At 50.6% G+C, this 15,321-nt stretch overlaps 1 protein-coding gene across 1 annotated transcript; it reads left to right on the top strand.

Annotated features, from left to right (window-relative positions):
• Window positions 1-9,583: 9,583 nt before the first annotated feature.
• Window positions 9,584-13,982, top strand: Ubald2 (UBA like domain containing 2). The gene is made up of 3 exons (XM_078041626.1): window positions 9,584-9,810; window positions 10,164-10,226; window positions 13,414-13,982. The coding sequence occupies exons 1-3, from the start codon at window positions 9,691-9,693 to the stop codon at window positions 13,723-13,725; spliced, it is 495 nt and encodes a 164-aa protein (XP_077897752.1). The 5' UTR covers window positions 9,584-9,690; the 3' UTR covers window positions 13,726-13,982.
• Window positions 13,983-15,321: the final 1,339 nt, after the last annotated feature.

Here is a 15,321-nt window from a genome sequence, read left to right as displayed (position 1 = left end):
GGCAAGTGCTCTACCACTGAGCTGCACCCAAACCCAAGAAGAATCACTTTGGGTTTTTTTTTTTTTTTTGAGATATGGAGGTATGGAGATCAAACCCAGGAGCTTGCACATACTAAGCAAGTGCTTTACAATTGAATTGCATCTCCTGTCCTTTTTATTTATTTTCTTTATTTTGAGATAGGATCTTTGATTATGGGCGTGCATCGCCATGCTGGGTTCCCAAGCACTTTTGATGCATCCTCTCATTTAATCTTACAAACAGCCCTAGGACATCACAACTATTATTGTTATCATTTCTCAGGTGAGGAAACTGATGCTCAACTAGGCACAGGGAGCAGAAACTTGTCTGAGGTTCATTGGAATCCAGAACACAGGCCTTATTCATAGATGGCCACTCTGAGCCTCTAAGGGAAAGCCTGCCCAGTCCCAGGCCTGCTAACTGCTGAGCCCACAGAGTGGTCTCTGGTGCCAGTGATCAAGTCCAATGCATGGGGACTTCTCTGTCACCGTGCCTCTCTCCAAGTTTACTGTTTCTTCTTATCGCATTTCCTTCTACAGGATCTCCTTATCTGAATTAGAACCCTTTTCTCAGCAAGCCTTGGACCCTGTATCTCCTCGTAACTGTAGAAGTTCTTTTTGGTTTCAACCTCTCTCCAAGCCAGGTAGAGTGGTGCATACCTCTAATCCCAGCTCCTCAGGAGGCTGAGGCAGGAAGATCATGAGTTCAAAGCCAGCCTTGGCAATTTAATGTGAGGCCCTAAGCAATTTAGGGCCTCACTTTAAATTGTCTCTATAAAATATTAAAAAGGGTTGGCGATGTGGCCCAGTGGTTAAGCATGCCTGGGTTCAATCCTCACTACCCAAAAATAAATAAAATAAAAAAGGCTGGGGATGGAGTTCAGCAGAATATCCTGGGTTCAATCCCTAGGAATGCAAAACAAAACAAAGCAAAACAAAAACAAAAACAAACCACTGTCCAAGAGCTTGATAGGACGAGCATGCCTTCAGGACAGACGGATGCCCTGTCTCATCACTTGGCCCCTTTCTGAAAACTGGGCTCCATATGCAGTCTCTTCAGTGGGTCAGCTGAGGTCTGGAAGCTCCCTGAGGGCAGGACACAAGGTTTTCTCTGGCTGCTCCCAGCCCCCTGGGCCTGTCAGGCAAGGGCTAGCATGGCATGGACATGGGAGATGACAAGGCACATTCTGGGGGTTTCCCAACTCTGTCGGGTACATCCAGTGCTCTCCTGCGCAGCAAACGCTTCCTTCCCCTTTATGCAGAACACTGGTCCTGTGTTTACTGACAGCCCCTTGTGCTGGGTCCAAAGGATGATGGAGAGTTTGGGCTCTTGGGGTCAGGAAATAGCCCTCTGTCATTTTCCTTGGAGGTGCTGCTCTTTTTCTGAAGGCAAAGGGGACCTTTCACCTCCAAACCAGCAAAAAGTCAGAGGCTTTATTTTAAACAAATCCTTCTTTTCCAGGACTCTCTCTCTCTCTCTTCATCCTGTGCTGGCTTCTTGTGTTCCTGAAAATTTCTAAAACCTCAAACATTATCTCATCAGCAACCTCATACCTCCTTTAACATTTCTGTGCTTTCTGCCAAATCCTAGTCAATTTGGGGGCATTTTTTATGAGTGCATTATAGTCATGTACAATAAGTTCATTTTGATATATTCATAAATGCATATAACATAATTTACTCCATTTTAATCCCTGGTATTTCCCTTTGCTCTCCCTTCCTCCCTCCCCCTAGTCCCTTTCCTCTACTGGTCTTTCTTCCACTTATTTGTTGTACTTTTAATTAGTGCATTATAGTTACACATAAAAGTGGGATTCATTGTGATATAATCACACTTGTACCTAGCATAGTTTGGTCAGTTGGGTCCTAGTCAATTTAAATTCCCTCTGTAAAGCTGAGGATGAAGCTTAGTAATGGAGTGCTTGCTTAGCATACAGCACCACAAAAAAAAAAAAATTAAATTAAATTAAAGAGCTGGCACAGTGGCACACACCTGTAATCCCAGTGACAGGGAAGGCTGAGGGAGGAGGATTGAAAGTTCGAGGCCAGCCTCAGCAATTTAGTGAGATTGCGTCTCAAAATAAAAAATAAAAAGGGCTGGGGATATAGCTCAGGGTAGAACGTCCCTGGGTTCGATCCCCAGTGCCACAAAATAAACAAATAGAAATAATCAAAATAAAAAATTAATTCCCCATGTGATTCTGAAATGTGGAGATAATCAAGAGTGAACAGGGTGATCCTCACTGTCCCACAGGTTGGCTGCCTGAGGGAGAGCATGGGGACTCCACCAAAGTGCTCCCACAACCCATCACCTCTTGTGGGTACGTGGAGAACTGCTGTGCTGCCCCCTTGCAGTTCAGCGAAGGCACAGGACCCTTCAGGACAATGAAGTGTGCTCAGAGGCCATTAATCCCAGGCTACAGCATCTCACTGCTGACACTCCGCAATCCAGCCCTGTGGATGCCTGCTGGCCTGTTCCAAACGTCACAGGGGGCCAGATTGAAAATATTTCTGGCTTTGTGGTCTGTGGCACCCAGCCACTCAACTCTGCCCTGGCACAGAAGTGGTCTTAAGTAATATGTAAACAAATAGGCACAGCTGCCCTCTAATAAAACTTTATTACAAAAAAGAAATGGACCTGAGGGCTAATGTTTGCTGACCTGGAGCCACAAGACAGCAAGACAATGGAAGATTCCACGGTCTGGATCACGATGTCACTGCCCAGAGAGGAGTTTTTCTTGAGTCACCAAACTGCTGCAGACTTTGTATGGGTGAGAAGGGCTGTAGGGTTGCATTACCTCGGCTGGCATAGCCTAACCTGGTGAACCTGACGGGTCTCTGGGCCAACTGGACGCGTATGCCACTTTTTGGAGAAAAGAGATTAGACCACCCTTCTCCCCCACTGCATGGAGCACATCCCTCGCAGCACCTGCCCATCAGGCTCAGTGCTGCCCAACCCTGGTCTTGTCCTGCAGGTGCACAAAACGGGCCTCAGTATGAACTTGCTTTGATCTGTATTGTTCTCTCTTCCAAGAGCTCCTCTCATCTTTTTTTCTATTTATCTCAATCCTCCCCAGTTTCAGTTTTCCGCGTGCTGAGGTGCTTTTCGGACTGTGTCCTTTAGGCCCATGATGGTCAGTTTGGATAAGATGGTCAGTATGGGGTCAGAGGACAGAAGAGAAGCCAGCTCTTGCAGTGAGGTATCCACATTGGTCTGGGGACACCCGAGAGCTCATCCACCAGGGTTAAATGGAGAGAGAGAGACAGAGTCACTTACACCACCCTCACAGTGCATTGTTCCCGAAATGCTATGCATACAATTAAGTAGGAGAGAGCTCGGGATGATGGGGGCAGATTTGAGGAACAGAGTCTCTGGAGAAGAAAGGAAGGGGCGCATTTGAGAAGGGTCATTCAACTTCTTAAGTTCTGTGTTGGGGACCCCAGTGACTAGGATTTTAAAAACCACACAGGGGGAGGGAGGGTGAAGTGCTGGGGAGTGATATTGGCCAAATTATTTTGTTACGCGTGTACTGTGTGCATATGTGAATATGTAACAACAAATCCCACCACTACATACAACTATAATGCAGCAATAAAAGTATGGGGAACATCATGTATGTAGGTTCTACACATGCTTTCAGTGTATGTTAAATCTCTCCAGTTTAAAATAGGCAGGTCAGGTAGGGAGGCTGGCTCAAACCTGAAGTCAGCAGCTTCCACACTAACAGGCCTCCTGCGTTTTGGACACAAGGATGGGGCTAGGGTGGCCCAGCTCCAGGCCTATTGATTCCCATTCCCTCTAGAGAAGGTGGCCAGGAGTCCCGAGTCTGAGAAGGAAGCATTTCCTCAGGAGACTGTCCATCGGCCCTCCCTTTGTTGCCCAGTTGTGTGTCTGGCCAAGTGTCTATTTGTAAGGATTGCCAGAACTCGCAGACCACAAGCCACACCTAAGGAGGTGGGGCCACCTAGCACTGGGCTGGCAGGTACAGGACAGAAAGTGCAGGCCAGAGTGCTGCTTCGGGTAAATGCCATTAAAAATACTGGGAGCGGTGTGGCCTTTGTCCCAGTGAGACAAGTGATATTTTGTGAAAAAATATAATCTGGTATCAACCAGCATGAACAACTCATCACTGAGGGATCAGTTGTGACATTCCTGATGTCTCCATCAGCAGTTCAGGATCTTGTCAATACCATCCAGGGAAAGCTAAAGGACACTGTGGGAGGCAGGGCTTCCAAGAAGGGATTAGACACCTGGATTCAAATCTCAGCTCCACTGGGAGGGAGCCTAGAGGCCTTGAACAGAATCCCTTGGCCTGTCTGGCCTGTCTGATTTGCCTCCTCCTCTTGTCTACTAGCTGGGGCTCTGCAGGGTGGTCCCACCACACTGGATCACTGTGTTTAATGAAGAAATCCCAGTAAAGCATTCAGACAGAGCTAGGTTCCCATCTGTCCTCAGTACACAGAGCTGTTCTCCCTGGAAGCACTGGGATTTGCTGGGGTAGAAGAGCAGTGCTCCTGCACTAAGCCTCCTTCCTCTCAGAGGCCAAAGACTAAGAGGGAAAAAACAATTTCAAAGTGGCAAAGTCTACTTAACCTCACCCCCACCCCGCCCCATGGTATAAAGTGCATAAATTTGCAATGAAAAATAGCAGCAAAATAGAGGTTACATTAAAGAAACAAAAGCTAGCAGTAGCATTTAGAAGTCCAGAAAAGCAAAAGGAGACCATTGAAATCCCAGCACCTCTGAGGGTCCAGGGTCCAGCCTAACCCAGAGGCCCCAGGGGCCGTTCACTCCAGGTGTCTTTCTGTGCTTCCCTTCCCACTTTCCCTCCTTTCTGCTCCCCTGGACACTCTGTCCTTTTGTCCCGGATGCCGTCTAGGCAAGCCCTCTACTCCTGAGTCCTGTTCTGGCAGTTTGAAGTAACAGCAGGGAAACTAGAATTGAGAATTATAGGAAGGAAGGAAGAGAAGGAAGGGTAGAAGCGAGGGAAGGAGAGGAGGGAGGAAGGAAATGAGCTTTTTGATCTTGGAGCTCGGGTTTAGTCCCAGTGCTGCTGGAGTATATTCCGCGCCCTCTGAGCCTCGCGCTTACTAGGCGTTCTGACCGACCGTCCTCCTCATGCTCCCTGATCTGTGTTGGGCTTGTCTGAGTTTGGGGAGTAGGAAGTGGACAGAAGGAAAAAGGAACAGCACTGAAATGCACTGCCGAGAGGCGGCTTGGGAATGCCGGCGCTCCTCCACGACAGCCTGTGCCCTTTCCTCCCCCTCAAGCCTCCCAGGTGGAAATCTCAGAGCCCTTGGGAGCTCCTGTCTGGAAGGGACCCCCTCGTGAGCCCCTTCTAAGCTGATGACTGTGCCATAAAGGGAGGTAGTACTGTGTGTAACCACCCCCTCACTCCACCAACTGGGTGACTTGGGGAAACCGCTGCCTCACCTGCAAAATGGGATTCCTGGTGGTTGGGAGGATGGAAGCGAGTTAACAGACACATGTACACTCCGAGAGGCCAGAGGGCCAGGCTTGCATGAAGTGTTTGGCAAATGGAGCCGTGTGCTGCGGTCCAGCGATTGTGTATCTGCCAGGAGTGACACGGTGACTTGCATCCAACAACACCCTGCTTAACCAGGCACCAGGAAATACTGGCTAAGATGGTTTCTTTTCCCTGTTGCTGCATCATTGCTGGTCCCAAGGCCCCAACTATTTGATGTCACCAAGAAGATTTTGTTCTTTCCAAGGCCACTGCCGTGTGTTTTATTTGTTATTAATGGGCATGTTTTTATTGCTCTGTTTTACCTGCCACACATTGTCCACTCAGATTAAAATAATAACACCTTCAGTTAATAATACCTTGCACTTGGGAAGTTGCTTTCATCCCAATAGCTCAAAGCCCTCTTGCAAACATGACCTCATTCATTCTCCATGGCTCCCAGACGCTCATCTTCAACTAGATTCTCAGAAGACTGAGTATTGATAAAGTACTTCCACCTTGCAGCACCACAGATCACAGGAGGAGCTCTCTAGCTCTCCTTCCCACTGCCTAGAGCGATCTTTTGCCTTCAGAAGATGAGCAGAACCCCGGTCCCTCTGACTTGGGACCCTTGGGACTCAGGTGTTCACAGCTATGGCCCAGGAATGGCAAACAATAGATAAACCTTTGTGCTGGGCACAGTGGTGCACACCTGTGCTTCCAGAGACTCAGGAGGCTGAGGAAGGAGGATCACAAGTCCGAGGCCAGCCTGGGCAATGTAGGAAGAACTTGTATCAAAGTAAAATAAAAAGGGCTTAGAATGTAGCTCAGAGGTACAGCACCCCAGGATCAGACCCCAGTACTACCAAAATAAAAATAAAATAAAGAGGGCTGGGGATGTAGCTTAGTTGTAGAGTAATCAGGGCCTAGCATATGTAAGGCCTTGAATTCAATCCCCAGTACTGAAAAAAAGCTTAAACTAAATTAATAATAAACCTTGGGGAACAACTGCCTTGGTGTCCGAGAAATAACAGGTTTGGCAATTTTGGACACTTGTCTTCCCTGAGAACTTGTTAATTAAGATCTGAGGCCATGGAGCACATTGTCCTGTGGCCAGACAAAACTCTACCCAGAGTAGACTCCACTATTCAAGGCATATGATACTTCGAGTATTATTGAAAACCTGGAGCCCCACAATGACACTACTTCCTTGTCCTGGGGCTGCTTGTGGCCTGAGCTCCCTGGCAATCAATGGAAGCTGCTGGCTGTTCACTTTTGTTTTCACCTTGCAATGACAGGAAGAGAAGGGTGGGAAGCTGCACAGTTGTCCCTCCTATCTGTAGGTTCCACATTGCTGGAATCAACCAACCTTGGATGAAAAATATTTGAGAAGGAAACTGTCTGTACTGAACACATACTGACACCCCACCCCCACTTGTCCTTACTGCCTGAACCGAACAGTACTCCTGTTTACATAGCATTTGCATTGCACTAGGCATTATAAGTAGTCCAGATGTGATTGAACACTATACCATTTTATGTAAGGGACTTGAGCATCCACAGATTTTGCTATCTTTCAGGAACCTGGAACCAATCCCCCAATGGACACTGAGGGACAACTACAGTGGACTGACCCAACCACATTCGGGTCTCAGGCCCTGAGCACTTTGGAGTGTCCAAGGTCAATTACAGTACTTCCAGCCTTTGAAAACAAACAAACAAACCAAAAGACAAACTAAATGGGATAACTCATTAGAATACCCAAGGCTGTGTTTCCTTGTCTTTTTGAGGTGCTAAGGTAGGGGGAAGCCCAGGGCCTCATACATGCTAAGCAAGTATCCTAAAATTCAGCTACATTTTCAGCTGTTTTTTCATCAGTATATAAACATTGGTTGTAATTTTTTCTTCATTGATCTATGTCTTTTAAAATATGATTGAGTTTTCTTAGATGGGGAATTTAATCCATTTTAGGTAGAGTCAGAACCATGATTTGCTTTCTTCTTTCTAGCCTCTTGTTCTTCATAACTTAACTAGTTAGAATATACTCTGTAATTGGCAGTTCAGATTTTTTAAAAAATGTACTCTTTCTGAAACAGAAACCCTAATAGTAAATCCCTAACAACCCAGTTGTCCCTCAGTAGCCCCAGGAAATTGGTTCCAGACTCCCTCTCCCCATACCAAAATGCTCAAATTCTCAAGCCTTCTATATAAAATGGTGTCATATTTGCCTAAAACCTACACTCATTCTCCCCTGCACTTTCAATCATCTCTAGATTACTTACAATACTTAATACAATCTAAATGCTACATAAATAGTAGTTTTACTGTTTTGTTCAGGGAATAATGATAAGGAAAAAAAAAAAGGTCTGTGCATGCTCAGAAGAGAGCCAATTCTGTGTGTGTGTGTGTGTGTGTGTGTGTGTGTGTGTGTTGGGGCTGAAACCCAGGACTAAGCATGCTCTACTGTCAAGCTACCCCTCAGTCCATTATTTACATATATGAATACACAGGTTTGGAGGGTGGGTGGATGTTTTTACCTTTCTAACTTCTCCTCCTACTTCAATCTGTTTAAATTCTTTGTCCTTTCTCCACCTCCACAATCCCCAAACAGCCCTGAAGGTCAAATCCTAATCCAGAAGGTGGAAACTCAGCACCATAAAAACAAATTGGGGTTTAAAAACACTAGAGTTGTGGGCTGCGTTGGCATTCCTGTAGTCCCAGCTACTCTGGAGGCTGAGACATAAGGCTCCTTTTAGCCCAGGAGTTGGAGGCCAGCCTAGGCAACTAGTAGCTCTTCTCTAAAAATGAATAAAGGTTTAGAGTTGGAACCAGTACCTCTGTAGAAACACTCACCTTAAAAAAAAAAAAAAAAAGAAAAGTAAAGAAAGAAAGAAAGAAAAAGAAAAAGGTAAAAATTACAGCTTCAGTTAGGTCAACCAATTTAAAAGGAAAAAAAAAAAGTTCAACTTGGGAAAGTGACTTTTCCCTCTTGCAGTTATATTCATTACTCATTAATATTGATTGATGGGCTGGGAATGTGGCTCAGGTGGTAGGGCGCTCGCCTGGCATGTGTGCGGCCCGGGTACCACATACCAACAAAGATGTTGTGTCCGCCGAGAACTAAGAAATAAATATTAAAAATTCTCTCTCTCTCTCTCCTCTCTCACTCTCTCTTTAAAAAAAAATATTGATTGACATCTCAGAGAGCAAGGTTTTTGGTTTAAAAACAGGAAGACTGCTCAATTTTTGGGGTGGGCAGTGATTAGAAGGGGGCAAGATCGGAGTTCTTGGATTGTTCTGTTAATTGATCCGGTGTTATTCCTTTTGTCTGTGACTTGTACCTGTGACATAGCTTTACTATATGTACATTATACACCCCTTGCCCTTTTCTTTTTTTGGTGTTGGGGACTGAAACCTGGGCCTCACGCGGTACATTTCAAAGGATTTTTTTTTTTTTAATTTGAATTGACTGCTTGGAAGTTACTTTAAACATTTAAGACTTTGAGACTTGAGCAGCTGCAAGGTTCCGTCTGTTTTCTATTTTGATCATTCTGTTTTTCGAGATGACCACATCTTTCAGAGGAAATGAGTCAAAGCCACTCTGTCTTGCTTTTCCAGCTGAGCATGTTCAGTTTCAATGAAGTAATGAATGAACTTGGCCGCACCACCCCCAAGCCTACAACAGCAAACAGAGGGGCCTCGGCCAATCAGCAGGCACTCGAGGTTTTCAAGTTGAGTTCGAACAGGCTCACTGGAGGCCAATCAGTGCATACAGCCCCGCCCCCGATGCCCGGCCTCAGCCAACCAGCATCCAGGATAAGCCAAAACACAGCGGCCGGCCAATACCGGGGAGCCCCACGGCGCTGAGCTCCGCCAATGGGCGCGGCTGGGTGAAAAGAGAAACAGTGCAGCCCGGCTGGCCGCAGGATTCGAATCGAACGTCTGTCTGGGAGTCGGACGCCGGCGGAGCGGCACGCCGGCCAATCAGCGGCGGCGGCTCGCGGCCCCCGAACGTTGGGACACCCCGGCCCCGCCCCGCGCTGTTGTTTGTGGTGTCGGCCGGGCCGCGGGAGCCGACCCACAACATTCGCCGGGCGGCGGCGGCGGCGGCGGCGGCGGCGGCGGCGAGCGCGAGCCGAGCTGCGGCCCCCGCGGCCGCCGAGCCCCGGATCCGCGCGGCCGACGCTGCCGGGCCTCCGGTCGCACCATGTCGGTGAACATGGAAGAGCTGCGGCACCAGGTCATGATCAACCAGTTCGTGCTGGCCGCGGGCTGCGCGGCCGACCAGGCGAAGCAGCTGCTGCAGGCGGCCCACTGGCAGTTCGAGGTGCGCGCGGGCCTCTGGATGAGCGCGACCTCTCCGCGGGGCCGGTCGGGGCTCTGGGGGCGGGGGATCCGCTCGTGACGGCCTTGGAATGGGTCTGGCCTGGGCCGGGCCCAGGGACGCGGAGGGCCTGCGCCCAGTCAGTCCCCCGGGTGCGGAGGGCCCTAGGCCCAGTTCCCGGGCCGGGCGGGGACGCGGAGGCTCTGCGCTTAGGCCCCGGGGCTAGGGCGCCCCGCACAGGCCGGGTTTGGGGCAGGGGTCGGGCGCGGGCCGGGAGGCTGGGCGGAGGGCCGGCGGCGGCTCCTGCGCTCCGGCCGGGCCGTGCTCATGCCGCTCTGCCCCGTGTTTGTCTACAGACCGCCCTGAGCACGTTTTTCCAAGAAACCAACATTCCCAACAGCCACCATCACCCCCAGATGGTAAGTGTCGCGGCGCGGACGCGGCCCGGTGGGGCCGGGCGGCGCGCTCGGCAGGACGGCGGGAGGCTGGCCCGGCGGGCGCTGTCAGCCGGGTGACAGCCATGTTGCCGGGGAGCGCCGCGCCGCGAATGTAAACAAAGAGCCAAAATGTCTTCCTGGAAGGAGCGCTCGGGGCCGGCGCGGCCTCGCCGCACCTCGGGATCCGCCTCCTGGCCGCGGGACCCGGGCCTGAGGCCTGGTGCGGGGCGCTGCGCCCTGAGGGGAAGGGGCGGGTGACGGCCCCAGGACGAGCGGGGGCTCCGGAGCCGGCGGGCAGGGGCGGGGAGCGGGCTGGAGGGACACCAGGCGGCCGGAGCGCCCGGGCCTTCCCGGGCGGGCGCTGGGATTTGGGGTATTCGTGTGCTAATGAGGAGCCGGGAGCTTTGAGCGCAGCCCCCTCCCCCTCCACACACACCCAGCGCTGCAGGAAACGGGGAAGGGATAAATCCACCCACTCAGGAAGCCGGCTAGCCCTCCTAAAGCCCAAGGTATGCTGACCCCCCTAAAGCCCAAGGCGAGATACCCAGTGTGAGGAGGACAACAGATTTTGACCCAAGATAAGCCCAAGAATTTGCATTTAATATCAGTACGTTCAGAGACTTGCAGTCCAGGAAACAGAAGTGGTTCTGGGCTGGATTTGTTTTCTTTCCAACTTGGCCCCAGGAGGAAGCCTTTGCCCTCCTGGCCAGGGGGTACCTTGCTTTGTGAAGTCCCAGAATATCCGTTCTTCACCCCCACCCCTGGTTACCTATTAGCCCATTGGGTGGGAGGGATTGAGCTCAGTGATGGGGACTATAAAACATTATTCCTCAACGCTGCTGTGGCTTCAGGGTGCATTTTTGGCATTTTTTTTACACATGGGTGTCCTTGCCCATGGCTCTCTCCAGGGCATAGGCTGCTCCTAACTTCTGCTGTGTCTTGTCCTTTACTGTTTTCATCTAGTCACAGAGGACAAACGGGTCTGCCTTGACTTTTTAAACTAGCTTTTCTCCTAGAGTGGCTCATGCAGACGTTAAATCACAGAAGAAAGGCATTGGAAGTACAATGGAAGACGGGTACTGGCTGCAAGGCTGTGGCAGTCCCTCTCCCCACCATAGTAAGCCCAGGAGGGGTTCATCTCCAGGGGACATACTCCTCTGCATCCAGCTGTGGAAGTCTCTGGGAGCTCCCTGCCTTTATCAGGTTCTCAAAAGAGCCTTGAGATTTGTTCCTTCCCACTTGTAGTCACTCTGAAATGCCCTGGGCCTTCAACATTGCCATTCTGAAGGGCCAGGACCTGGGATACTTGGAGGAAAGGGCCAAGACTTGTGTTCTGTTTGGTTTTGCCTTCCCCTTTGTCTGCAAATCCCAGGGGGATTGTAATGGCTTTTGGAAGCTTCCCTCAGGGGAGGCAGCAGGTTTTGTAATAGACATTATAATCAGTGTATCCATCAGTGACAAGTACTGGGGCTTCATCAGGACGGTCAGTCCTTGCCCTCAGAATTGGCAGTTCTTTTAGACAATAAATCAAAGGAAAAAGCGAAATAAAAACACCAGAGACTGTTCACAGAATTGCAATACCAGAAGTTACCAAGACATGAGTAATCTATAAATGATTGCTCTATAGATTCCTTATAGGATTGTTTTATAGATTCCCACAGTTGGAGGAAGATCCCCAGATAATAATGAAGGAGGTCAGTGAGACTGGAAGCAGGACGACTTTGACCTAAGGGGGAGGAGGGGTGACAGGACACAGGGTTCACTGGAGAGCCTGGGGAGGGGGCTTTAGTACTCTGGTCCAAGCCCCTGGTTTTACTAAAGCAGAGAGAAGCTTCAAAGAGGTGCGGAAACTTGCCCAAGCTCACCTAGGCAGGCAGGCAGGCAGGCACAGGCCCTGTTAGCCATGGGGCTGTTCTCTGGAGCAGGGTGGCTGCTAGAGGAGATAGGCCCCACTGACTTGGTGAACTGGGGAAGTGGGTCACGATGCTGTGATGCAATTTGCCTCCACCCCCACCCCCCATTCATTGTTTCCTGCTATGGAGAATTCAGCCCTGATGGGGGGCAGGGAATCCCGAGAGGGAGGAGGGAAATGTCTGGGTGGGGCCTGGCTTCTGGCTGAGTTCTTTGGTCTCCCCTGAGGGCCCCTGGGAAGACAATGGTCAGAGTTCCCCTAGGAGCTGATGTGGCACCAGCCTCTGACCAGGGTGGGGTGGGGTCCCCCTCTCAGTTTCTGCCTTATGTTTAACTGTGGAGCTGCAAGCCTTCCTCCTTCATGGTGAAGTCCAAGAGTCTTGCCCCCACCTCAGCCCTGTGCCTGGGGGTGGGGCCAGTGTTACTAAAATTAGGAGAAATTCAAAGAAGGACTCCCATGGCTTCCTGGGAAAGGGAGAAACAACTTTGAGGTCAGCCCAGTTTGTGTAGGTTTTGTTTTTTGGGCTGCTTGTTCCCTGCCCCAAGGGCAGTGGCAGAAGACTGCTCTTGTTGGACTGTTTGGAATTACCCCCATAAGAGTACTGGGAGGGGCTGTTTAGACCCAGCTGCCAAGCCTCTGGGCAAGGACAGGCAGGTAATGAGGCTGGAGACTCCAGACTTAGGGAGTCCAAATCTGGATGCTGCACTGGGAAGCTCTGGCCCAGCAGAGTGTGGCCTTCCCACAGTTAAGGACCTTGAGCCTACAGACCTGGGAGCCTGGACCAGGCCTTCTCAACTGCACCCTGCTTTTGAGTGCATTTTCTGTCATGACTTGACCTCTGAGCCTGTTTACTTGTTTACAATATGGAAAGAGTTCAGCCAACCAGGCCTCCTTGTGAGAAGTAAGATCTTGGAGGTGAGGGCTCCAGGGTTTTTTGACTGAGAATGTGGAATAAACTCAACACGAGAGTAGCTTTTCTGTAGCTGGCTGTTCTTTCTTACCCAGCACCCTGGGAACATCTTGAGGATGGGTGATGGAGGGAGCCGGCTGATTTTTCTGATACCCTTGGTGTCATTTCCAAGGATGACCCTTTGGCTTTGGCGAGATTTATGTGTTTGCCCTGGTTTTTTGTTTTTATTGACTCTGGAGGAGAGAGAGGGTGCTTCAATCCTGTTGAAGCTGTGGGCTGAGCGATGGGAGTAAAGGGCTCTGGGACCCTGCAGGCAGCCCTCCCCACACCTTCTTCTCTCCCTGCAGATGTGTACTCCCAGCAACACACCTGCCACACCGCCCAACTTCCCCGATGCACTGGCCATGTTCTCCAAGCTCCGTGCCTCCGAGGGCCTGCAGAGCAGCAACAGCCCCATGACTGCGGTGGCCTGCTCACCCCCTGCAAACTTCAGTCCTTTCTGGGCCTCCTCCCCTCCCAGCCACCAGGCTCACTGGATCCCGCCCTCCTCCCCAACCTCTTTCCACCACCTCCACTGCCCACAGCCCACGTGGCCCCCTGGAGCACAGCAAGGGGGCGCCCAGCAGAAAGCCATGGCAGCGATGGATGGCCAGAGATGAGACTGGATGCCTCCAAGTGCTGGGCTGGAGTGGGGGGCAGTCTGGGGTTGTGGGGACACAAGAGGGTCAGGGAGGGGGGAGCTGGGGAGGTTTGGGGTTTCCTGAAGGTCGCACTGGAAGATTTTATAAAAGAATTTTTGTGGGTGGGGGGACAGTAAACTTCCTGGGCCACTTGGGTCCCTCAGGAGTTTCTCTTTGGGCAAGTTTTTTTCTCTTTTTAATATATAACTATAATATATATGAATATATAAATATAACTAATGTATGTGAGCATGAGGTGGATACACCTGAGGTGCGGAGTCAGAGGGGAAGAGCCACGAGAATCCTTCCCTGGCCAGCAGCTCTTCCCCCCGGTCCAGTCTCTGGGCAAAGGGGTCTTTCAAAGTCGGGTGGAATGTCCTTTGCAGTCGGATGTGAGCTGCCTTCACTCAGAATTCATACCTGCCATCAGGAAGAAGATCCCAACTCTTCCCATCCTGGGGACAGCTACCTAGCAGCTGCAGGAGAGGTCCCAGAAGGGCCTTCTTGGCATCACGGGGCTCTCCCTGCCCCCTAGCCCCAACACTGCCATGCTCTTGATTCTTCCTCATCTCCTCTGCCACCCTTGTTTCGTGGCCACTCTGGTGACTTTTAGCTGTTGTCACTCTATCTCCAGCTGGGTATGAAAGGCTTATAGGACTTAAGAGCTGGCTTGGAAGGCCAGGCTCTGCCCAGTGGGGGACCTAACTGTCCCATCCCTGACTGTCCTCTGGTCACCTAAGCTTTCCCCATGTGAGTCCAGGGTTGGAGGAGCTCACCTTTGGGTGGAGTTCCTGAGTCAAAATCTCATCTCACCAGAGTGAATTTTAATTTAAAAACGTAAAAAGACTTAACTTCCCTGCTTTGCAGTGCCTTTATTTTCCTGGGTAGAAGCTATGCCTTTGGGAAGAGAATTGTGGGGACTCTGGTTGTGCTATGGTCGGGGGAGGGGCCCCATTGAATTTGGCTGTTCTTTCTGGATGGCATCTGCATGGGGGAATTGATAGTACAAGCAAAAGTAGGGACAAGTCTGACTTCGATGTTGCAAGACTTGGTCCTTGTCTATAGCTGGGAACAGCAGAACCCTTGAGCCTGGAGGGAAGCCATCCACCCCCAACCCCACTGGGGATTGAGCACAGCTTTATCACTGAGCTGCATGCATGCCTATCCCCTTCCTCAGCATCCCAAGGAGCTGGGCTTACAGGTGTGCACCACAGGGCTGGCCCTGGAAACCAATTCTTTTTGATGCTAGGAAAGTTGGTATCCTCCCAAATGCTGCTTTGCCCTGGGCACTCCCTGCATCTTCCAGTTGGGACCATCTTACTGTTCCTACCCTCAGCCTCCCTTGGGGAGGTGTGTCAATGAGTATGTATTTGTATGACTCCATAGCTGTTGGAGCCAGAGAGTGGGTGGGTTCCTGGAGACACTTGCTTCCATTTCCTCCACCTGCGCTGCAGTCCTCCAGGTATTAGAATGGGCAGCATTGGCTGTCCTCCAGTACATGTTCAGGTGAGTGAGACAGGCTGAGAGTGAGTGACCTGCCACATGGTTGGAATTCCTCCTGGGGCCATGGACAAC

The sequence above is a fragment of the Ictidomys tridecemlineatus genome, chromosome 3 (genome assembly GCF_052094955.1).
Source record: "Ictidomys tridecemlineatus isolate mIctTri1 chromosome 3, mIctTri1.hap1, whole genome shotgun sequence".
NCBI classification, from domain to species: Eukaryota; Metazoa; Chordata; class Mammalia; order Rodentia; family Sciuridae; genus Ictidomys; species Ictidomys tridecemlineatus.
This window is presented reverse-complemented; position numbering and strand designations above follow the sequence as displayed.

What these genes read in the sequence shown, in the direction of transcription:
- Ubald2 (XM_078041626.1), top strand. Translation starts at nt 9,691, where the DNA reads ATGTCGGTGAACATGGAAGAGCTGCGGCACCAGGTCATGATCAACCAG. An exon ending in CGGCCCACTGGCAGTTCGAG is followed by an intron (nt 9,811 to 10,163) that starts GTGCGCGCGGGC and finishes GTTTGTCTACAG; the next exon opens with ACCGCCCTGAGCACGTTTTT. An exon ending in GCCACCATCACCCCCAGATG is followed by an intron (nt 10,227 to 13,413) that starts GTAAGTGTCGCG and finishes CTCTCCCTGCAG; the next exon opens with ATGTGTACTCCCAGCAACAC.